This window comes from Notolepis coatsorum (assembly GCF_963971535.1).
Source record: "Notolepis coatsorum genome assembly, chromosome: 4".
NCBI classification, from domain to species: domain Eukaryota; kingdom Metazoa; phylum Chordata; class Actinopteri; order Aulopiformes; family Paralepididae; genus Notolepis; species Notolepis coatsorum.
The window spans coordinates 68,458,165-68,483,987 of NC_140168.1; the positions used below are offsets into that span (position 1 = coordinate 68,458,165).

Consider the following 25,823-nt stretch of genomic DNA (forward strand, 5'->3'; position numbering starts at 1 on the left):
ATTAGCATGTATCACAGGTAATAGAATACGAACATAACAGCGACCCATCTACGACAATATACTTCAAAACTGAAAGATAACCTTGCAAACAATAAAGGATTACTTACAGACAATGCTTACGATGGGGCAAATCAAAGGATTACTATAGATAAGAACAGCATGTTGTTCATAATGAGAACTCTCTTCCTGGTGAAGCTGCAGGTCCCACTTCCTGTTTATCTTTGAGCTACCACTTCCTGTTTTACCATGAGGTCCCACTTCCTGTATATACCACGTTCGACCAACAGGTGGTGCCAAAGCAAATCAAAACCATATAAACTGCCTGGGAGGCAGAACAACTGTACTTAACTAAATAACTTTAGCCTTGTGTTTGCAATTTTCTTCAAATTATGTCTTTTGTTGCAGGAAATTACAGCAAATGGTTCTTTATTGCAGTTTTCCCCCTCCCAGATGGGGGGCAAACAAGCACCATCTTGTTTGAAAATCCTGAGGAAAGCACTGCAATGATTCTTCTTCTTTTGAATTTCCGTCAGACAAGATGCTTTGGAACATTTAACTGCCACCAATGAAATGTTTCAATGTATCGATGCAGTAATCTTTCATTGATTAAACATTTGGAATTGATTTATTCAGTCGATAAATCGTGACACCCCTACTGAATACATTAGAATACAAAAGAATACAACACAGTACAGAGGAACAGTACAAATTAAATATTACTCACCTCCAATATGTGATCTACTATCTCCTGCATCACCTCACACTGTACCTCTGTGTCACTAGAGAAAGAGACATAGAGACAGAAGGAGACATAGAAAGACATAGAAAGAGAGACATAGAGAGAATATGAACATAGGAACTGTCCTATCTACCTAGAAAACATCAGCCCACCCCCCTACATCTTAAATTAAATGCCCATCCAATTTATTTAATCTAGCGCCACAGGTCTTCAATTACTTACACACACTATTAATTTAGTACTAAAATATATCACACACTATTAATTTAGTACTCAAATATATCACACTATTGATTTAGTACAAAAAAGATATCACACTATATATTTAGTACTAAATATATATCACACATTATTTATTTAGTACTAAATATATATATCACACACTATTTACTTAGTACCAATATTTATTTAGTACTAAATATATATATATATATATATAATCACACACAATTTAGTAGTAAAGAGTAAAATGTATATCCCAAAACTAGATAGTGCCTATAAATACTGCCTAGTGCAGCTTTAATACACTGTTACCAGGTGTGAGTCACCTCATATAAATACAGCCTGCTTCTCAAACTAGTGCTGCTAACACAAGCTGGATGAGCTACATTCTTTCATAACAGCCCCAAAGACTGGCAGTGGACTAGGTTTGAGATTTTTTTTTATACATTTTGTATGGTAGTGTCTATAGATCCCATTGCCCAGAAAAGTATTTAATCTGTTAACTGTCATAATCACAGCACGGGCATACTTCACTCCCCCTCCTTTTCCCCTGACGTTCTCCACACGCTCCTCTTCATCCCCCTCTCCATCCACTACACACTCCTCCTAATCCTCTCCTTCTCCATCCACCCCTCCCTTTACCCTTATACGTCCAGCATCACTTAACTTCACGCCACCTAGCCCAGCTGCACTCCATCCCCCTAATTCACACGCGGTCAGGCACCTCACTCCTCACAGCTGCACTCAATCCTCCCCTGATGGAATGCCTACTTCTACTCCTCGACGCTGACCAGAAGCCGTCGTGGTATTAAATACCACTACCCAGGTACGACGTCTCTACCTACAGCTCTGCTGGAATCTACCCTTTGTATTGCCTTGCTCTAACATGTTCTCTCCTGTGCCCCAAGGACCGCCGTCCCTGCCTGGACGTTTTCCTGTCCCCAAAGAGGAACACTCGCTCTCCCGCTGCAGCCCAGCAGCCCCCAAGACAAGAACAAGGACCACTTGCTCGCTCGCTGCTGCCACGGCAGCCACAAGACAGAACATAACCCTGTTCTATTCCCCCCAATTCCTGTGTTGCTCATTTCATTAAAACCCTTGTAAACGCTCCTATCTCCTCTCCTGTGTGTAGCAGCCTGAAGATATTACTTATTATTCAGAGCTGCTGACTTGCCTTTTTGTCTCCCCTTTCTACACCAAGACATTCTAACTAGTTTCATTGATATTCGCACGAACAATGACACAAGCGTCCCCTTCTGAAGAGCACTGGAATATGGATTATAAACGACATTACTGGATCATATTCTACAATGCTTTTCCCCTGTGTGACTAGTAGGCAGGACCAGCAGGGGGCAGTAGCAGGCAGAGATTGTCGGAGAGAGATGGAAGGATATATATGCCGGAGGAAGGGAGAAGACAGACCTCTTCGAGTCGGGACCTTTGTTGTGAACAGACGTGTCTCGGGGAGCCCCGTATTGAACTTGAGTATATCACGGGTTATCCTCTATCAGCAAACGTAGTAGCGTGTTGCATGTTTCTCCCTGAATTCCCTAGTGATATACCACGGGTTATCCTAGAATAAGAACGTTATAGCCGAGTTGGGCTTAAAGTTAAAGTTATTTCCTCTAGTGAGGCGCCCCGCCAGAGTGGCGTGAAGAGGAACGGTGCTTAGGAGCACCCTGCGTTAGGATATATCTCGTCCAGCAGAAGGGCTGTTTGGGACCCAGAGTTTAGCTGCAGTGTGAGTGAGGGAACGCTAGATCCGCGTGTCGACCCAGCACCAGCTCTACCACCAGTCTGCTCCGGCTGCCTGCAAGTTGCAACCAGTCTGCTACGCCAGCCTATGACCAGACCTGCACCTGGCTGCCTGCAGGACACGGGAGTTCCTCCCCACCAGCAGAGGTCGTCATCGGCCAACACTGCCTCTCTGCTCCAGCCCCGCTTGCAGCACCTGCGACGAGAGTGTTCGACGCCATCTTGCCACCCGGACGGTGGTGGAGCGGCGCGGCCGCCATCTTGGTAGAGTACATTAGGGCTTTGGTGCCCAGGATCTATTGCACGTTACACAGTGTGGTGCGGCCTGCGGGCGAAGTTAACGTTGCTAACTACAGACCCCAAACATTACATGTCGGCATTAGCATAGGGCTTTTGTTTTGGTAATTGTGGGCCCACACTTTTGTTTTCTTTCCTTTCCTTTGAGCGTGATAACATGTGTGCCTAATAATATTTTCCCATTCAGTGAACCCTTTTATTCCTCCCCTATGTTCTCCCTTCTTTCCCCATATTACGGAGTACTAGAGCAGTATATGTAAACCCTTAGGGAAGGTATCGATACTGTGTCTAGCCCAGACGTAGGCAGCACTTCGTCTGGGTAGAACGAGAGCACTTGGTGCCTAGGGCGTAATTACATAATTATCAGACTGTAATTATTGTGTAACAATAACCATGGTGCAATAATCACCAGACGTAGCTATTGTGTAACTAGGCCAATGATACAATAATAATCATACTGAATGGGAGCACGGTGTATGTGTCTTTTATTGAGCCTATCTTAACCCTTTTGGTGTGGGTAATGTTAATATAATTAACCCTTTCCTATTCCACCTTTCCCTCTTCATTGTACGGTTTCTAGGGTCATTGAGGGATGGTACTGCTTGCGGGGGGAACTCAGAGTATTTGATTACAATTCAGTCACGAGGTGTGGGAGGGTCTAAGGAGCAACTGGGAGGAGTGGGAGCGTGTTGGGGAGTACTGCTGACCGCCCCGCGGCAGGGAAGGAAGACCAGAGTACCAGACCAGGTTGGTAAATCCCGGGCCCTATCCACTCACACTACCAGCCTCCAGTCGACGCCCCAGGCCCAAAGATGAGGGTGCAGTCAGACAGAGTTCTACTGTGTCCAGCTACCTCCTGACTGCCAGCAACCGTTCCCACGAAGCAGGGATAATCCACCCTGCTACATGTGTATTCAGCAATTGGGCTGTGTTCCAGACCACAATCTCACAGTTAACCCCTTTAGCCCGAGCGGTCCGGTACCGGTAAATAATAATAATAATAAAATAAAAATAATATCACGTCATAAATAGATCAATACAGTCTGTATTAATTAATGTAGCAGGTTTATTTTCTTCAAATGTAGCCAAGAGTAAAGAAAGACCCTAACCCTATCAAAACAGCACTACGTTTGTTTACCAGTGTTATTCAGCACCTTCTTGAGATCAAAAAACAAACTTCCAGACCACAGCTAGCATCCGTCTAACAAGTAACAACTAACTTCCAGACCACAGCTAACGTCCTTCTAACAAGTAACAACTAACTTCCAGACCACAGCTAACGTCCTTCTAACAAGTAACAACTAACTTCCAGACCACAGCTAACATCCTTCTAACAAGTAAAAACTAACTTCCAGACCACAGCTAACGTCCTTCTAACAAGTAACAACTAACTTCCAGACCACAGACAGCTCAGCATTCAATACCATAGTCCCCTCCAAACTCATAGCCAAGCTCAGGGACCTGGGCTTGAACTATGACCTGTGCCAGTGGGTCCTGGACTTCCTGACGGGCAGACCCCAGGTGGTAAGAGCCGGCAACTGCACCTCCTCATCCATCACGCTCAACATAGGGGCCCCCCAGGGCTGTGTTCTGAGCCCCCTCCTCTACTCCCTGTACACACATGACTGCGTAGCACAGCGGAACAACAACACCATCATCAAATTTGCTGATGACACAGTAGTGGTGGGCCTGATCTCTGCCAACGACGAAAGGGCCTACCTGGAAGAGGTAGAGAACCTGTCACAGTGGTGTCAGGAGAACTGCCTCTCCCTGAACGTCAGCAAAACAAAAGAGATGATTGTGGACTTCAGGAGGTCGGGGGTCAAGGACTACAGCCCCCTCAGCATCGACGGGGCACCAGTTGAGAGAGTGAACAGTTTCAAGTACCTCGGAGCCCACATATCCGAGGACTTGACATGGACCACACACATTGACAGTGTTGTGAAGAAGGCACGACAACGCCTCTACTTCCTCAGGCGCCTAAGGAAGTTCCAAGTCAGTCAGAAGATCCTTAGGAACTTCTACTCATGTACAATAGAGAGCATCCTGACCGGCAACATCACCTCCTGGTTTGGGAATAGCACTGCACAAGACCGTAGCAGACTACAAAGAGTGACACGTTCAGCCGAACGCACAATTAGAGGGGGGCTTCCCACCCTCCAGAACATTTACAACAAGCGGTGCAAGGGGAAGGCTAAGAGAATTATTAAGGACTCGAGCCACCCGAACAACTGCCTCTTTGAACTGCTGCCGTCAGGCAAGCGATACCGGAGTCTTATGGCGAGCACAGAAAGACTCAGAAGGAGCTTCTATCCCCAGGCCATCAGGCTGCTAAACGAACAATAATCGCTAAACGAACAATAATCACTATGCAACAACCATCAAATGCACACAGCACACACACCCACACGCACACACTCACTCAAACAAACAACACACTGCAGCACCCACTCTCCACACTTTAGATCACACAAACACACTTACACTTTATATTTATTGATAAAGGATTTGCACTACAACTCGTACACCTACTGTGAATTGTACCTAAACTGCACCTCGTCCATTTATGCCTTGCACTATATAGTATTGTATATTAGTACACTGCACAGTATTGTATATTGTATGGTAACTACGTCTACGAACATTGTACATATGTCTAAACTGAACACTGTGACCTCTTTTTTTACTTCTAATTTTTACTATGTTTTTATTTCATACTTATCTTGTCATGCACAGTCTCTGGAGCGCAACAGTAAGAAGCATTTTGTACAAAAGTATTCTGTACTTCTGTATGACAACTATTAAAGAAACTTGAAACACAGCTAACGTCCTTCTAACAAGTAAAAACTAACTTCCAGACCACAGCTAACGTCCTTCTAACAAGTAACAACTAACTTCCAGACCACAGCTAACGTCCTTCTAACAAGTAACAACTAAATTATAGACCACGGCTACTGTGCTAATAAGTAACAACAAAATGATAGGCCACGGCTATTGTCCTTTAGCAAGTATCGACTAACTTCCAAATACAAATTTGGGAAACAAAAAATTACCTACAGTAATGTCAGATCATTTGTGTGACTGTCTGAATCAGGGGCGGATTTAGGATTGTAGAAGATCCGGGCACGGATTTCTTTTACTTCGACACCACAACCTTTAACTTATACCACCACCTTAAAGCGAACAACAGGCACTAGAGAACACTTAAATTCACACCCTTTAATTAATGAAGCAAACTATAATAATTTATAATAATAATAATAATAATAATAATAATAATAATAATAATAATAATAATAATAATAATAATAATAATAATAATAATAATAATAATAATAATAATAATAATAATAATAATAATAATAATAATAATAATAATAATAATAATAATAATTAATAATTAATAATTAATAATTAATAATAATAATAATAATAATAATAATAATAATAATAATAATAATAATAATAATAATAATAATAATAATAATAATAATAATAATAATAATAATAATAATAATAATAATAATAATAATAATAATAATAATAATAATAATAATAATAATAATAATAATAATAATAATAATAATAATAATAATAATAATAATAATAATAATAATAATAATAATAATAATAATAATAATAATAATAATAATAATAATAATAATTAATAATTAATAATTAATAATTAATAATAATAATAATAATAATAATAATAATAATAATAATAATAATAATAATAATAATAATAATAATAATAATAATAATAATAATAATAATAATAATAATAATAATAATAATAATAATAATAATAATAATAATAATAATAATAATACACTGTGTTTGTATAGCACCTTTCATACAAGAATTGCAGCTCAAAGTGCTTCACAGCAGTACAAAAAGACAGGCATAAAATGAGCACAACATTGGCAGATCAAGAGCAACACGCAAGTGCAGACATAAAGCATAAAATAGATAGCAGTAAAATAGACAAAGTCAAGGTAAGACATAGAACATTAAATCACATCGTTTTTCATATTAGGATCTAAGATCTAGGGTTAACTCGCCGAACGTTGAGCGCCAGGACCCCCGAAAACCAGAGTATAGTCGGATTTTCATTGTTGTTTCTTTTATTCGATTTTTCCATTCATAAAGACATGCCGGCAGCCTGTGTTATCACTGGGGATGGGTCTGAGATCTCAAAAGTCCAATACCGCCGCTTAACACCTTGCGGCCGCTATTGCACTCTATTTGAAACGATGTGGCTTGGTGTCTGTCATTTTGGAAATTACACCAGACCACCCTGAAACTACACTCATATTCACGACGGTATAAAACGGAAATGTATGGATGGAAAAATGATCTGTTTTTTGCATCTTGACCGGAAGAAACTCAATGACAATCGACTATATTATTAGATCCATAGCTATAATATATAATATAGCTTTAGGCCTGCAAACACAGCCACGTATTCCCATGTTAAAAGGCGCTGGCCTTTCAACAGTAACAGTAAACACCACCATCTGGCGCTGAAAGTGTTAATATGCGTCTTTGTTTACGGTTTGATTATCACTGATACAAAGTAAAATAGTGCAGTGCAATAAAATAGTTAGTAAAATAGAATAAAATAATGCAATAGTGCATTGCAATAAAATAGTTATCATCGTATTTTGTCGGGAGGCCTGTAAGGAGTGCATTACAGTAGTCGAGTCGGCTTGAGATAAAGGCATGGATCTGGTTTTCAGCGTCCTTTTGATTTATAAATGGCCGTACTTTAGCTATCTTTCTAAGGTGGAAGAATTATATTTTTGTCAACTTGTTGATTGTGATTTAAAGCTTAGGTCTGAGTCTACCATAACACCAAGACTTAACTCACTCAAATACAGTTAGCAGATGGATAGACTACAGATGGAAATTAGCTTCTGCTAAATCTGGTGCAAACATATTTTCATGTAACAATGATTAATTGTCCAAAAAAAAAATTAAATAGATTCGGGGCTTTTCAGAAAATATTCTGGGCTTGAGCCCAAGTAGGCACGCCCTAGCCCCGCCCCTGGTCTGAATGTCTGTTGTCCCTCTTACCTTTCTTTCTGAAGCTGCAAGACTTTCTCTTTCATTGTGTCTTCCAATTGGTCCAAGTAGGGCGAGATGTTGGCTGGCTCCTCAATAATGGCCTCTTTGATTGGGTGGAACCTGAATTCCCGCTTTTTTCCTGCAATGATCAGTAAGATACATGGTCAGACCTGCTGGGGCCATGATTCCCACTCCTACTCACCACCATGAAAAATACATTTAAAATGTAGTCTTGTGTCATTTTCTAGCTAATGACTGAGCTCTTGACAGGGGCGGACTGGCAACAAAAAGCAGCCCGGGAATTTGCGGTCAAACGGCCCCCATTTCTCCGAAATAACATATCAAGCTAGATGTGACGGTGCGGCTCCGTCACTGACTGCGGGCAGTGCGCATACTGTACATACACACACACTCATTGTCTGTCTTTCCATATACCATATAACCTTATAATGTAATGTGGTGCGTTTCATGTGGACAGCGCACATGGAAACACACACACGCCATATGCCGCGGAGCAACGCACACACACGCACACACCAAACATTCCCTCCTGTCAGTTTTCTTAGGATGTCAGAAATGTCCGAATGTGCACAATCATTTCATTCCGTTTTCGTGGTTATAGCAGAATGACGTTCATTCAGCAAGATGTTCATTCATAACATCACATACACTTTTATTACTCACATTGTCACGATGCATTCGCTTCGCTCTGCACTTCTCCTAGGTTGACGTGTTGGCCAAGCAGAGGCACACATGTCCGCCAGGTTAAATGGGAGAGGTTGGCGCAAGGCAAGGATCACGTGAGCGATATTATTGTATTGTACTGTTTACGTGGTTATCTTTAATTACAACAGTTGGAAAGTATGTGTGATATATGTACATCCTGTTTAAAGCCTAGTGGGAGGGGCTATTGGATATAAGAGAGCTGCTTTGGTCCAGGGACGTCAGTCTTGAATGGACTGAGTTACAGTGAAGGTAACCGGAATCCCTTTGAACAACGTGTTGGTATTGCTTGAAGTGGAAGTAGTAGTGGATATTGTGTATTTAGACTTTGTGTAGTGTTAAGTATTAAGTATATTGTGTTTTGTTTATTTGTTTTCTCTTTTTCCACTTTTGTTAGATATAATAAGTATAGGGTATTTTGTTTTACGTTACTTTCACTTTTCACATTTTTTGTAAAACTATATTACCTCTGCACTTTTGGGAGGCGGGGAATAAACACCCACCAACAAGATATTTCCGACTATGCCTGTTTATGAGAGAATCAAAGGAGTTCGAGAGAGGACCCCGTCACATTATGGTGTCAGAAGCGGGGTGGCTAGCCGAAAGAAGATAACCCGCCTGCCCAGGCCGCGCGCCGGACTGCGCTCCCAGAGACAAGAGCGAGATGAGGAGTCGGCAACCGGTGATACCGACCGGGCTTGGGAGACAGACCCGGAGGACGAGGAGGGAGCTGCAGCCCCAGCGCCGACCGGTGGACCAGGGGGAGAACTGCTGGTAATAATGAGAGACTTCCTAGCAGGACAGCAAAGGAGAGAGGAGGGCCTGCTGGCAGAGGTTCGAGGCCTGCAGACCTCTCTTCCACTGGTTCAACCAGCTCCCCAGCAACGTCAAAATGTTTCACTGCCTGCCCCAAACTTGCATGACCCTATTGCAACTCCAGGGACAGCAAGCAACCCCAGACTTGACCCTCCAACACCTGCACCCCGGCGTGGGTACCAGGATGCACCGTCAGTGGCACCCTCTCTACAGTTTCCTGACTCAGTCAGTAGGCTTGTTTTGAAAATATTGAGGCCAACATGGCATTTCACTATTTCGAAAGCCTTTCTGGTGATTCTAAGGCGAGATATGAGTCAAAGAAGCTCCCCCTGATTGACTTGACATAATGTTCATACAAAACACCTGCAGACATGGCCATCTCTCGAATACCCAAATTGAAGCTGGTGTGTTACGTTTTGTACTAATAACAAACACAGAAATCCAAATGGCAAGTTTTATATAATATCAGCTGATGCATCACGGAGGAAAAAGTGGCTGGTGGCTAACGTTCGGCTAACTCGCTCTGGTGTTGTGGTCGTGGTAGCTACATGCTAAGCTAACGTTAATTACATCATATCGAACCGATAGGAGCTTATCTTATCTAATCTTACGTGGTGGTACCACGTGTGCCACTACCCGATCAAACATCCACGTAAGATTAGATAAGATAAGCTCCTATCGGTTCGATATGATGTAATTAACGTTAGCTTAGCATGTACGTTTCCATATTAGTCCCTGCAAAGGCTTCTCCCTCCTCAAACTAATTAAATTTAAAAAATATATATATATATTTTTTTTTCCTTTACGAGTAATACACGATCACTCGAGTATAGCATGCGATCAATCGATCTGGATTTTTATTTAAAATACCCATCCCTACTTGATTCAAGGACTAACACTAGACAACATGCTGTCATTCTCTGTTACGATGGGGTAGGTTAGAACACAGTTTGCAGAAGGGAATGGAGGCAGAGCCGAGGATTGAAGCTTGGAGAAGGGAGTTTACTGTAGAACCAAGTGCAATACAAAGAACATACAGAAACTACTTAACATACTACTCAAAACAAAAAGAGCGTCCTGCTCTTCGCCATCGAGATATACCTCATCTCCAGTACCTACTGTACTTCATTAACGAATAAAACAAATGCACCCAGCACCTGACCAGGCCCCGCCCTAGTGACGTACTATATAGCACTAGGCGTGGTCACCACTCGCCCTTCCTCGGAAAACAGTTTCCATCAGAAAAGTTTCCCAAGGGACCTCAGGGCACGCTAGGAGCAGGACACTCAGCCAGTACTCATATAACTAGGTTATATACATAACCTATCGCTATATAGTCGTACTGGCGAATCGCGTCCTGCTCTTCGCCATCGAGATATGGGGACAGAGCAGACGCGAGGACCGACAAATGCACCCCCTGAGGACCCGAAAGCCCACATTAGGGGGGAGGGGAGTCCCGTCACCCCTCCTTCCTAGTGAAGAGGGGGTGGCAGTCAACTCCACCCAAGTGCGAAAAAGAGGGAACTAGAAACCTCTAAACGCACAGCACAGGCGGGACCACGTGTGACACAACACCTTGTGGTCCACACCCACACATCCCTGCTAACCCACTGAAAGGTGGGAAGCAGGGGAGGTTCCAGACCTCAGAACCGCCTAGGAGACAGAACCCCCGGTCATGTCCATGAGGTAAAACCTTACTGAGGCCGCAGCACAGATGTCCTCCACCGAGGCCCCTCCTAACAGGGCGGCAGAGGCCGCCACCCCACGAGTGGAGTGCACCCTGACACCCCCAGGGGGGGCCAGCCCAGCCAACGTGTAGCAAAGGGCAATGCCCTCGCACAACCAATGGGACAGGCGCTGTTTCGACAGTGCCTTACCAGCGCGAGAGCCACCGCAACAGACAAAAAGTTGAACGGTAGCCCTGAGGCCCTGAGTATGGCTGAGGTAAATCCCCAAAGCCCGGACCGGACATGACAGGTGAAGGCTCGCCTCTAACTCACTAGCGTGAGGAGGCGGATGAACGCCTGAACCATAATATCCCTGGAGCGGAAAGAGCTCCGGATATTATTTGGCACGAAGACTGGATTAGGCCTCAGAGTGGCACCGCTATCGAAAACGAATAGACAGACACTCAGGCCGCACCGAGAGAGCACAGAGCTCACCCACGCGCTTAGCGGAGGTGATGGCCAGCAGGAACGCAGTCCCCAAGGCCTTGCTCAAGAGGCTCAAACGGGGCCTCGGACAACCGACCGAGGACCAATTGAAGATCCCAACTCAGAGCCAGAGAACGTTTCATCAGCTTAAGGCGCCGAGCGCCAAGCAGTAAACGCTTCACAAGAGGGTGGCCTTACACCACTCTTGGAAAATATGCCACCTACGCGCGTAACCCGCGATAGTGGAGGGAGCATGCGCGTTCCGGATGGTACCAACTACAGAAGGATCCATCCTCTCCAGACTCACCCTCTCACCAGCCAAACCATGAGCGGCTGGCCCAGCACAGGGAACTAACACAGAGACCCGTGCGCTTGAGAGAGGGCCCGCGATGACCAAGGAACAGGCCATGACGGGGATACCAAGAGCTGGATCAGGACCGGGAACCACACAGCTGCGCCCCGGTCCGGCGCAATCAGGATCAAGGACCTGCACTCCTCAACGTACCCACCCCAACAACTGACCTAACAGATGTATGGGGGGAAAGAATCCCAGGCGGCACTGCATTGGTCCCAGACCTGCATGACTATGTCCGGACATAATCCCCACCCGTCAGGGTGAGGACCGCCCCGCGACATCACACCTGTACCCACATTCACCCTGCCGGGGATGTGGAGAGCCCTCAGGCTGCGCAGATGGAGAACGCCCATAGCCAGCCGCCCGCCGCCCGGTGCAGACGGGGGGAGCGTACTCCTCCCTGTCTGGCGATATACGACGCTGATGTCGTATTGTCCGTCCTGATCAAACACTGTTTGAGGACCAGAAGGACCGCCTTCAATACCAACACATTGAACGTAGCGCAGACCGGGCAGCATGGCTTGCCAGCTGCCCCCTACTGCGTTGGCCCGACGCGTCTCCAGCGAGGGAGGCGTCGGTGAAAAACGTTGATTCTGGGTAAGACATCCATCTTAACTATTGATACTCGGGCCTGTCCTCTTTTTTAAGGAGGACAGATATGAGTGCCATATTGATGTCCCTGGGGAGTTTTTTATGTTTTTAATTGTACTTGACAAATCTAAAATGGATTAAGAAATGTTCAGAACGCTTATTTCCCATCTACAACTCAAATGTGTATGTGAATAGGATGTACAGTTTCAGTGGAATGTTTGATGTGTTGCTAGGAAACAGCTCAACTTCCTGTTGCAGTGTTTGCTAATGTCCTAGAATAATAAGTAGAGGATGAGGTCACAGCTTCAACGTTCTCACTGAGGTCATTCAGCACTGGGAAACAACGCTACGTCTTACAATGTGATTTGGGAAAGGAAGCCATTTTTTAATGTTTATGACGACACCTCTTCTTATGGTTCGAGCTAATATGACAGGAAATTTAATTTAGACCATTCTGGAATGCTGCTCTATGATTGTTTTTGTTGTCAAGTTGAAATGTGTCTATATGGTCAAAGATACTGTGGCTTTAAAAAAGAAAACAGTGGATCAATGTAGCCGCATAACGTTAAAGATCAAAGTAAGCACTCTAAACACACTCAGACCATTGGCTGACGGATAGCAGTAAGAGAAAAAAAGACAGAGCCTGAGAGCGGCCAAGAGAAAGTATAAAAAGACCTGCTTCACTGGTGACATCACTACTTATTATAACCTCTTGTTAGCATTCTCCAAAAACATTACTATTTCCAAAACCTCCTTCTGTCACCATAAGATCGAGGCCTCTGCTAAGAACCTCCGCAAACTGCATGCCACCATGTCCTCCCTCATCATGTTGTTCACAATCTGTAAGTCGCTTTGGATAAAAGCACCAGCTAAATGACTGAATTGTAAAATTGTAATATTAACCATTCATGGGACATTTTCCATCACCGCAGCACCCTTGTGTGTGTGAGAGAGAGAGAGGAGAGTGTGAGTGAGTGAGTGTGTGAGTGAGTGAGTGAGTGAGTGAGTGAGTGAGTGAGTGAGTGAGTGAGTGAGTGAGTGAGTGAGTGAGTGAGTGAGTGAGTGAGTGAGTGAGTGAGTGAGTGAGTGAGTGAGTGAGTGAGTGAGTGAGTGAGTGAGTGAGTGAGTGAGTGAGTGAGTGAGTGAGTGAGTGAGTGAGTGAGTGAGTGAGTGAGTGAGTGAGTGAGTGAGTGAGTGAGTGAGTGAGTGAGTGAGTGAGTGAGTGAGTGAGTGAGTGAGTGAGTGAGTGAGTGAGTGTGTGTCAGAGCATTACCTTTATTATTGATCTCCTCCTCATCATCGCTGAAGGCTGCTTCTGTGTTGAAATCACAGCCCTCATCCTTGTCCATATGGTTGTCCATGTCTATGGAAGCAGACTCCTCCATTTTCACTACCAGGGGAGGGGGGTGTTAGTCAGACGAGAGGATGCTCACACAGAATGAAACAAGTATAAAGCTGCTGTGAGATTAAAGTAAATAAACACATAAATAATCATCTCCCTCAAATATTACACTTTTCACCGAATTGAGAAAAACAAGAAAACATTTTGGATTTACAGCAGAGTGACCATGTTTTCCCATCATGGATATCCAAATTTCAACAAATTAAGTTGAGTGAGAGTGCGTTACCTTCAGTAGGAGGTGATGGAGACCTACAGACCTGTGTGTGTGGTACCTTCAGTAGGAGGCTAGGGAGACCTACAGGACTATGTGTGGTACCTTCAGTAGGAGGCTAGGGAGACCTACAGACCTGTGTGTGTGGTACCGTCAGTAGGAGGTGATGGAGACCTACAGACCTGTGTGTGGTACCTTCAGTAGGAGGTGATGGAGACCTACAGACCTGTGTGTGTGGTACCTTCAGTAGGAGGTGAAGGAGAACTACAGACCTGTGTGTGTGGTACCTTCAGTAGGAAGTGAAGGAGAACTACAGACCTGTGTGTGGTACCTTCAGTAGGAGGTGATGGAGACCTACAGGACTATGTGTGGTACCTTCAGTAGGAGGTGAAGGAGAACTACAGGACTGTGTGTGTGGTACCTTCAGTAGGAGGTGATGGAGACCTACAGGACTGTGTGTGTGTGGTACCTTCAGTAGGAGGTGAAGGAGAACTACAGGACTGTGTGTGTGGTACCTTCAGTAGGAGGTGATGGAGACCTACAGGACTGTGTGTGTGGTACCTTCAGTAGGAGGTGAAGGAGAACTACAGAACTCTGGGAAGCGTTCTCTCAGCATCAACCTCAACTCTCTGTCCAACTTTGGGTTGTCAAATGGAACTAAATTACTAGAGAGAGAGAGAGATAGAAAGAGAGAACACATGACCCCACTACAAATACAACATGTCAATCCAATAGTATCATTATAATCAGATGAGACAGAGACAGCGAGAGAGAAACATAGAGACACACACACACACAGAAAGAGACAGAAAGAGAAATATACATATATAGAGAAAGAGAGAGAGAGAGAGAGAGAGAGAGAGAGAGAGAGAGAGAGAGAGAGAGAGAGAGAGAGAGAGAGAGAGAGAGAGAGAGAGAGAGAGAGAGAGACAGGCAGGCAGAGAGATAGCAAGAAATAAACATAGAGAGAGACACATAGACCGATAGAGAGACAGAAAGATAAATATATAAAGAGACAGACAGGGAGACAGAGATAGAGAGACAGGGGAGAGAGAGAGATAGAGAGAGATACATATACAGGGAGAGAGACAGAGACAGGCAGATATAAGGGGAAAGGGAGGCAGAGAGGGGTAGAGGGAGAGAATGACAGTAAGAAAGAGAAAATAAGAGAAAAAGTATAGATAGTGATAGAGGAAGAGAGGAGAAGGATAGAGGAAGAGAGGGGGATAGAGGAAGAAAGATAAGGATAGAGGACCAGAGAATGATAGAGGAAGAAAGAGAAGGATAGAAGAGAGGAGCAGGCAGGATAGAGGAAAGGAGAGAAGGATAGAGGAAGAGAGAAGGATAGAGGAAGAGAGAAGAATAGAGGAAGAGAGGAGCAGGCAGGATAGAGGAAAGGAGAGAAGGATAGAGGAAGAGAGAAGGATAGAGGAAGAGAGAAGGATAGAGGAAGAGAGAAGGATAGAGGAAATGAGAGAAGGATAGAGGAAAAGAGAGATGGATAGAGGAAGAAAGAGAAGGATAGAGGGAGAGAGAAGGATAGTCAGAGAGAGAAGGATAGAGGAAGAGAGGAGCAGGATAGAGGAAAAGAGAGAAGGATAGATGAAGAGAGAAGGATAGAGGAAGAGAGTGAAGGATAGATGAAGAGAGAAGGATAGAGGAAGAGAAAAAGGATAGCAGAAGAGAGAGAAGGATAGAGGAAGAGAGAAGGATAGAGGAAGAGAGAAGGATAGATGAAGAGAGAGAAGGATAGATGAAGAGAGAGAAGGATCAAGTCAAGTCAAGTCAAGAGATTTATTTGTCACGGCATACAAGTATACAATGAAATGCGGGTGGTCTTGCCCGCAACGATGTGCAAATAACATATAATAGAATCAACATTGTGCAATAAACAAGTAACATTGTGCAATAAACAAGTAACATGTTAGGGCATATCGGTATATGTACATAAGTTATTTACAGAGCATGGAGGACATACTAGGTCCTTTGGTAGTGTCTTTCTGTACATGCTAATTTATACAATCTCCGGTTATACTATACTATTTTTAAAGTGACCTTTCCTTAGTGGCCATAAGTGTGGGCGTGTGCAGCATGAGTGTGTGCTTGCTCATGTTAAAGTGGCTGCTAGCGTGTGAGCGTGTACAGTGTGTGTGTTGTGTGTGTGCTCATGTGTGCTTGTGTGTGGAGAGTTCAGTGTTCAGGGCTCTGATGGCCTGGGGGAAGAAGCTGAGCCGAAGTCTCTCTGTCCTAGCAGCTGGTGTTCGCAGGCGTCTGCCTGACGTGAGCAGCATGAACAGGCTGTTGTTGGGGTGGTGTGGGTCTTTCATTATTCTGCAGGCTCTGGATTTGCACCTCTTGTTGTATAGAACCTGCAGGGGTGGTAGTGCAATACCCGTGGTACGCTCGGCTGAGCGCACCACTCTCTGTAGGGCCTTCTTGTCCTGTGCCGTGCTGTTTCCATACCAGGCAGTGATGTTTCCAGTCAAGATGCTCTCTACAGCTCCGGAGTAGAAGGACTGGAGTATCTTCCCAGATACTCTGAACTTCCTTAACTGTCTCAGGTGGTAGAGGCGTTGCTTCGCCTTTTTTACGACTGAGTCTATGTGTGTTGTCCATGTCAGATCCTCTGCTATGTGGACCCCCAGGTACTTAAAGCTGCTCACCCTGTCCACGGTAGCCCTGTTAATCCTCAGTGGTGTGTGTGTCTCCTGCTGTCCTCTCCTATAATCCACGATCAGCTCCTTGGTTTTACCAATGTTCAGGAGCAGGCTGTTGTCCTGGCACCAGCGTTCCAGTACCTCAACCTCCTCCCGGTAGGCCTTCTCGTCGTTGTCCGAGATCAGCCCCACCACCACTGTGTCGTCCGCAAACTTCACTATGGAGTTGGAGCTGAACTTGGCCACACAGTCATGTGTGTATAGTGAGTACAGCAGGGGGCTCAGAACACAGCCCTGGGGGGACCCGATGCTCAGGGTGATGGTGTTGGAGGTCTGACCCCCCACCCTGACCTCCTGGGGCCTCTCACTCAGAAAGTCCAGTATCCAGGCGCTCAGAGTGGAGCTCAGACCTAGCTCGATCAGCTTGTCCACCAGTCTGGTGGGGACTATGGTGTTGAACGCTGAGCTGTAGTCAATGAACAACAGTCTCACATAGCTCCCCTTCTGACGGTCCAGGTGAGAGAGGGTGCTGTGTAGTACTTGGGAGACCGCATCGTCAGTGGACCTGTTTGGCCTGTATGCAAATTGCATAGGGTCCATATCACTGGGGAGGGAGGCACAAATGTGATCCTTGACCAGCCTCTCGAAACATTTCATGGCCACAGAGGTGAGTGCCACCGGTCTGTAGTCATTGAGACCTGCTGGGGAGGGTTTCTTTGGTACCGGGATAATGGTGGACATCTTGAAGCAGGCAGGGACCACTGACTCCTTCAGGGATCAATTAAATATGGTGGTGAACACAGGGGCTAGCTGGTTAGCACAGGACTTAAGTATGCGTCCTGTTATTCCATCTGGGCCAGCCGCCTTTCTGGTGTTCACCTGCATAAATGCTCTTCTCACACTGTGTACCGTCAATGAGAGCATCCCCGCCCCCCCGCGGATGCCCCCCCCCCCCCCCCCTCCACAACAGCCGGCGTGCCACCCCCCCCCCCCTCCACAACAGCCGGCGTGCCAGTGACGTCACTAGCCGTTGAGCTAGCAGCGCCACTGTTTGCACCAAACCGCGCGTAGAAGGTGTTGAGCTGGTCCGCAAGGGAGGCGTTGTCGCTCCCCATTGAGGGGCCGCTGACTTTGTAGTCAGTTATCGTCCTCAGTCCCTGCCATAAGCCTCTTGTGTCATTCTGTGCCATTTGTGCCTCCATCTTGTCAGCATACGTCCTCTTAGCAAGTTTAACAGCCTTGCGCAGAGTGTAGACTGTTGTCTTGTACTCTTCCATGTTTCCTGACTCTCTGCCAAGGTTATAAGCAGTGGTGCGAGAGTTCAGAGCTGCTCTGATAGTACTGTCCACCCATGGTTTCTGGTTCGGGAACACCCTCGCCTTCTTTGTGGGGACAATACTGTCAGCGAGTGTTGTTATGAAGCTCACAATGGTGTCTGTGAACTCGCTGACGTCACTGGTGCTTCCCTCGAACATTCCCCAGTCGACGTCAAGTGCGTCCTGAAGCATGGCCTCTGATTGGTCGGTCCATCTTTTTACCTCACGTGACACGACGGCGTCACGTGATCTTTGTTTGTAAGCGGGGAATAACAAGATGGAGTCGTGGTCGGATGAGCTTGTAGCCCCTGTCAATGGTGGAGCCGCTACAGTCTTGTAGCCGGCTCTGAATGGGGTGTAACAGTGGTCGAGTGTATTTCCTCCCCTTGTGGAGCAGATGATGTGTTGAAAGAAAGACGGCATGACTTTTTTCAAATTCGCCTGATTGAAATCCCCAGATACCATCATGGCCGCGTCTGGATGCTTGATCTGATGTGTGTTTAGATAATAATAACTTTATTTGTATAGCACTTTTCATACAGAGGTTGCAGTTCAAAGTGCTTCACAACAGTAAAAAATACAGACATGAGCGAGCATAGCAAGGTATGGTAAATCACAGTGTTTCACATTAGGATCTAACATCCTAATAAGCTCTCTATTCAGTAATACAAATAATAAAATAGTTTAAAATGATTAAGTTTAAAAATAGTCTAAAAATTATAAAATAGAACGGACATACAACAACAGTAAAAAATACAGGCATAAGCGAGCATAAAAATTAAAAATGTAAATAGCAAGGTTACAGTGAAAAGTGTGATAAGATTGTTCAAGCAGATGAAAATGGCCCAGTTAGGAGAATCAACCTTGGCACGATGTACCTAACTGGAATGGTAAACAACTTTGCTAGATTTAGGTCAAAAGTCATCTTCTCCTCACAACAGAGCATCACTCTAACATACATATGAATTTCATTGGACGTGTATGAAAGTAGGTAGGGTAAGAATATAGCTCTGTTTACAGTTTGATTCAGTAATACAAATAATAAAAATAGTTTAAAATGATTCAGTTTAAAAATAGTCATCAGTAAGAAGTAAAAAGTGTGATAACCGACACATGAATTTGATAGGCAGTGTATAAAAGTAGGCAGGGTAAGAATAGTGCAGGTAAGTACAATTTGTGTCAGGATATCCCTGATGTTTCTATAATAATATTTCCCCTTGCCACTAGGTGGTAGCAGATATCTATCTTCAGATATTTGCCTGCATTACCCCACAGTGAAATGCCTGAGCAAAGAGATAGGTTTTAAGCTGTCTTTTAAAGATGTCTAGCGAGTTGGCTTCTCTGATGTTTTGGGGTAGTTTGTTCCACAGTTTTGGGGCATAGTTGATAAAGGCTGCATTACCGATCCTCTTTTGACTGTTTCTGGGAGCCTCTAGTAGTCCAGCAGCTGATGATCGCAGTGTTCTTGCTGGTGTGTAATTTATTAGAGTGTTGGCGATGTAGCTAGGTCCCTGTCCATTTAGAGCTTTGTATGTAAGGAGAAGGACCTTAAAGTCAATTCTAAATGTTACAGGAAGCCAGTGTAAAGCAGCTAAGACTGGACTAATGTGCTCTCTCCTTTTGGTTCTAGTTAGCAGTCGGGCTGCAGAGTTTTGGATTAGCTGAAGCCTCTCTGTGGTTTTCTTAGGGAGATATGTGAAAAGTGCATTACAGTAGTCTAACCGGCTAGATATGAATGCATGAATTAGCTTCTCAGCATCGTTCTGATTAATAAATGGTTGTACTTTTGCTATATTTCTGAGATGGAAGAACGATGTTTTCGTCACTTTGCTAATATGAGAATTGAAGTTCAGTTCTGAATCTATGATAACCCCGAGACTAGTGACCTCAGATTTGATCCAAGGGGTTAGTCCTCCCAGGTTCTTTATTAATGTTTCTTTTTTAGTTTTGGGGCCGATAATTAGAATTTCAGTTTTGTTCTCGTTTAGTTTCAGGAAGTTCTTACTCATCCATTTATTTATTGCCAGTAAGCAGTCTGTAATGGAGCTAATCGCTGTATCATTTGGTTCAGCAGATATGTACAGTTGTGTATCATCCGCATAGCTATGGAAATCTACATTATGTTCTCTGATGATATCACCCAGCGGTAACATGTAAAGGGAGAAGAGTAAAGGACCTAAGCAACTCCCTTGTGCAACTCCATAGTTGTTGTCGTATATATCAGACATGTGATCTCCTAGTTTAACATAGAATTTCCTCCCTCTACAAATCAATCTTAACTATATTCACAGGACATACTTGACTCCTATAAGACTGTGCAGAATGGGTCTTAAACAAGACTCCAAATGCTCCCAATGTACAAATGGGGACGAAGGGTCATTTATGCACATGTATTGGGACTGCCCACCAGTTAAGGCATTCTGGAAAGATGTGACCCAACAATTATCAAAACTCGTATCTTGGAATATACCTGTACACCCCTCGGTATTACTATTGAATGATGTTTTTGAGTTTGCAGTAAATCCACAGCTAAAGAGATTGGTTTTATCGGGTATCACAGTAGCTAAAAAGCTGATCGCATCACGCTGGTTTCAACCGGAAAAAATGTGCCGGAAAGTTTGGTTTCTTACATATCTCGATGTGATTTATCAAGAAATATCTACAGCAAGAATTCTGGGTCTCAATGAATCCAAAATGTCAATGTGGTTAGAAGTGGTGGAGAGAATAAAAGCTAGCTTATAATGGTAGTGTCTGGTTAGGTGCGAGGGATAATGGAGGTACTTCCCAAGGTGGGGTCCGGGAGGGGGGGGTTCGAGCTGGAGCATATGTGTGTAGGTTTTTAGATAACAGGTATTAGGGGTATATCTTATATAAGACAATTAACTAAAATGTGATTTCATTGGATGTGCTCTGACAATTAATGCTTGTATATCTTATCGAGTGTTGTCATGTTTGTTTATGTGTTTGTTTAAAAAATAATAAAAAAATTAAATACAAAAAAGAATTTCCTCCCTCTGATGTATGTTTTAAACCAGCCTAGCACATGTTCTGAGAAACCGACATGGTTTTCAAGACGATCGATTAGAATATCGTGATCGATTGTATCAAATGCTGCACTGAGATCTAGCAAGATAAGGATGGAGATCTTATTCTCATCAGAGTTTAGCCTGAGGTCACTGATCATTTTGGTGAGGGCAGTTTCAGTGCTATGATATTTTCTGAATCCTGACTGAAATTCTTCTAAGATGTTGTTTTCTTCAAGAAAGGAATTTATTTGAACTGAAACTATCTTTTCACGTACTTTACTAATGAATGGTAGGTTGGATATTGGACGATAATTAATAATAATACCATCACAGTTCCAAAGTGTTTCGAATTACTTGTGCTGAAGGTTGATTTGGGGCCTTGTAACTCTTTAGTTTTGATTGGTGTCTATAGGCCTCCCAAAGCTGAGGCTAGTGCTACTGATACAATTATGGATATACTGTCATTATATTCTAATTCAGAGATGCTAGTGCTGGGTGATTTTAACTTGGACTGGCGAAATGCTGCTTCTAGTTACCTGAAGGAGGTGAGTGGTAACCTCTGCCTTACTCAGTTGATTACTGAGAGCACTAGACCAAACCCTAAAGATCATGCTAAATCCACTCTCATTGACTTGATATTTTCTAACAGATGTGACAGGATCTCTGCTAGTGGTGTTTTTGATTTAGGCATTAGTGATCATTGTCCTACGGTCTGTGTTAGATCCACAAAGCTGCTGAAATCAAGACCGCGTATTGTTCAAAGGAGAAATCTTAAAATCTTTAACCCCCAAACCTTTTTGGAGGACATTGCTACTAATAATAGTCTATGTTTAGCAGGGTCTGATAATGTGCAAACTGCACTGGATTCTTTTATAAAGACATTTAATTGCTTTGTAGATAAACATGCTCCTTATAAAAGGACTAGGATTAAGGATAGGGTGGCACCGTGGTTCTCAAGTGAGCTGTCAGCATTATTTTCTGAGCGGAACTCTGCATGGTCACGTGCTAGACGCACTGGGGATACGCAAGACTGGCTTTCCTTCAGACAACTTAGAAATAGAACTACTGCAGCTGTGAGGAAGGCTAAATCTGATTACTTTTTAGACTTAGTCTCGAATTCCTACTCTAACCCAGCTAAATTCTGGGGTGCAGTAAACCTGTCAAAAAATAACCCTGCTACATTGCCATTGTGTATTAATGTGGCTGATTGTAAAATCTCGGGTCCTCAGGAAATTTGTCTTGCTTTCAATAAACACTTCATTGAGGCTGGGTCCTTATTTGACAGGTTGTCTACTGCAGGGGTTCCCAAACTTTTCAGGCCGGGGCCCAGAAAATAAGGCGTCAGAGAGCCGCGGCCCAATGCACATCGTCTGGCTTTTTTTTTTTTTTTTTTTGCCAGACGACCGATTTTTTAAGCCAAATATCACTTCAATCCTATTAAGTTAGTTCAAGTTAGTTATTCATTTATATGTGCTATTTATGAGAGGGCTAACTTGTTGCAAAATAATAATGATAATAATAATAGCCTCATTAAAATACTATTGTTGCTTCGGTTGTTTTCAGCGTTTTATGTGCATAATCTGTTATTTAGTTTGAAATGTTCGTTGAAATAAGTAGATTTTTCGTTTTTGTTTATTTATTAAGTTAATATAAAACCATATAGTCACATTTTAGAATACAATAGAATAGAATTTTAGAATACAACTAGAAACACTGTCCTGGCCTGCTTCTAAGTTCAGTGACCTGACAAAAAAAATTAAAATAAAAAATAAAAAAATAAAAATAATATATTTTTTTATTTTTTTTTATTTTTCTTTTATTTTTTTTAAATCATCTCGCGGCCCACCCGTTGCTGCTCGCGGCCCACCTTTGGGTCGCGACCCCGACTTTGGGAACCACTGGTCTACTGGGCTGGCTCCACTGGATGTTGACTCTGACCCTAGCCCAATCTTCGATCATGCCTCGTGTGTACCTACATTTTCCTTCCAGCCATTTTCATCTAGTGAAACTCTCAATATCTTGCAATCCATAGACCCTAAGTGTTCTACTGGTGTGGACAATTTAGACAATTCGTTTATAAAACTGGCAGCCCCTGTCATTTGTGAGCCATTGTCACACATCTTTAACCTTTCTATTGCATCTGGCATAGTCCCGCAAGTGTGGAAATCTGCCAAGGTGCTCCCCTTGCATAAAGGGGGGGATAGGGATAAGATGGATAACTATCGTCCTATCTCCAAACTATCATGCCTAGCCAAAGCACTGGAGACCTTGGTAAACAACCAAATAAAAACCTTTTTCTCAAGTTGCTCAGTGCTAAGTACTCACCAATCAGGTTTCAGAGCAAATCATAGTACTATTACAGCTGTTACTTTGGTCACTAATGACATTATTTCAGCCCTGGACAATGGGAAGCATTGTGCAGTTCTCTTTGTAGACCTCTCAAAGGCGTTTGATACAGTAGACCATCACTTGCTTTTGAATAGTCTAGCTAGCATTGGCCTGGATAAAGCCGCTTGTGCTTGGTTTCAGGACTATTTATCTTCAAGGTGTCAATTTGTGAATTCAGGTAACTTTCAATCTGATTTCCTGCCATTGTCTAAGGGTGTACCACAGGGTTCGGTATTGGGGCCGGTCCTCTTTACAATCTATATTAATGATATTGTTTCTAGACTTTCAGCACTAGCAGGTTGTCAGGCTCATCTTTATGCGGATGATACAGTTGTCTACTGCATTGCGGATACTGTTCAGGAAGCTATTGTGAACCTGCAGCTTGCGTTTGACACTCTCCAAAATGCTCTAGCTAAGCTCAAGTTAGTGCTTAATGCTAGTAAAACCAAGTCTATGATGTTTTCTAGAGCCAGGGTTATAGATTATGACATGCTACACCTAACAACAGCAAATGGTTTGTATATTGAAAGAGTTAGTGAGTATAAATATCTTGGTATATGGCTGGATGATAAACTTTCTTTTAAATTCCATATAGATAACCTAGCTACAAAATTACGGCAAAAGATTGGTTTCTTGTACCGTAACCGCGCTAGTTTTCCTATGTTCTGTAGGAAAAGAATTATACAGGCTGTTTTGGTGATGTCATTTACAGGCATGCGTCTGCGTCTACATTAAGGCCATTGGATTCTGCCTACCAATCCGCCCTAAGAATTATTACGGGTGACAAATATGATACTCACCATTGTCTTTTGTATGAGAGGGTAGGCTGGCCATCTCTCTCGTTGCGACGTAGTTATCATGGGTATCTTTTTATCTACAAAGCAATTATTGGCAAACTTCCACCTTATATTACATCTTTGTTGGTCTGGAGTGCTGTCACCTACCAAACTCGTTCGAATGATCGGCTTGTGCTCAGGGTGCCTCGAGTTCGGTCTGAGCTTGGAAAATCTGCCTTCTCCTACGATGCTCCATACACATGGAATACCCTGCAAAAGACTCTAAAGCTCGGAACATTCCCGTCATTCATGGAGTTTAAAGGCATTGCACTTGACCTATGTACTGAATCATGTAATTGTTTTTAATCCATCATTGTAGTAATTGTAATTCATTGTAATTATTAACTGTTATGATATTTGTGTCCTTTGTTAACTCGTCATCACTGTAAATGAGGGAAACCTCAGTGCTTTCACGAGTATAAATAAAGGTTTGAAATGAAATTTGCCATTTCATTACTATCCAAGTTAGGTTTTTTTAATAATGGCTTTACAACTGCTGTTTTAAAGGCATCTGGGAAAATACCAGTTCTAAGGGAAGTGTTTATGATATCTAGCACAGGGCTTGAAACACTATTAAACACCCGTTTGAAGAAAGCTGTAGGTATAGGGTCAATGTCTGAGGTGGAGGAGTTACATTCTGAGACAGTTTTGCAGAGTACATCTAATGTGATGCATGTGAATCTTCTCATGGTTACATTGCGCGGTTTGCTGCAATCAGCTTTATTTCCATCATGAGTAATGCTGGCCCTGATCAAGGTTATTTTGTTGTTAAAGAATAGTGCAAGTTCTTCACACTTAACCGTTGATGACTGAGGAGGTGTAGGGGCAGTGTTGAGTAGTACATTAATAGTGGAAAAAAGGATTCTGGAGTTTCCAGCATTTTCTGTAATGATTTTAGAGAAGTAGTCTTTCCTTGCTAAGCGGATGGTTTTATTATAAGCAGTTAAAGCATCTTTGTATATATCACAGCATATGGTGTTTTTTGTTTTTCTCCATTTTCGCTCTGCTGCACGACATTTCCTTTTTTCTTTGTTGACCGTATTATAGTTCAACCAGGGCGAGGCTCTGGTTTTCTTCTTTTTCGTTTTTAGTGGGGCGACAGAATTTAATATAGATGACAGTGCATCATTGAGATTTTCTACCATTTCATTTAGAGAGCTGTCATGATTGTGTGGTTCATGTAGTCTGATAAGATCAATGAACTTTGATTCAGCCTTGTCGTTTAGGAGCCTCTTTTGAACTATGATTTATTTTTTTGTTTTAGTA

The 25,823-nt window shown here is 43.3% G+C and overlaps 1 protein-coding gene across 1 annotated transcript in view; it reads right to left on the reverse strand.

Moving 5' to 3' along the window:
* Window positions 1-25,823, reverse strand: part of LOC311226544 (integrator complex subunit 3-like) — a gene marked incomplete at both ends in the record, with an annotated part of 104,805 nt that overhangs the window by 74,643 nt on the left and 4,339 nt on the right. Inside the window, 4 exons of the mRNA XM_084311964.1 lie at window positions 725-779; window positions 8,093-8,222; window positions 13,995-14,111; window positions 14,896-14,999. Of these exons, the coding sequence (XP_084168090.1) occupies window positions 725-779; window positions 8,093-8,222; window positions 13,995-14,111; window positions 14,896-14,999 (406 nt within the window). The remainder of the gene's footprint in view (window positions 1-724; window positions 780-8,092; window positions 8,223-13,994; window positions 14,112-14,895; window positions 15,000-25,823) is intronic.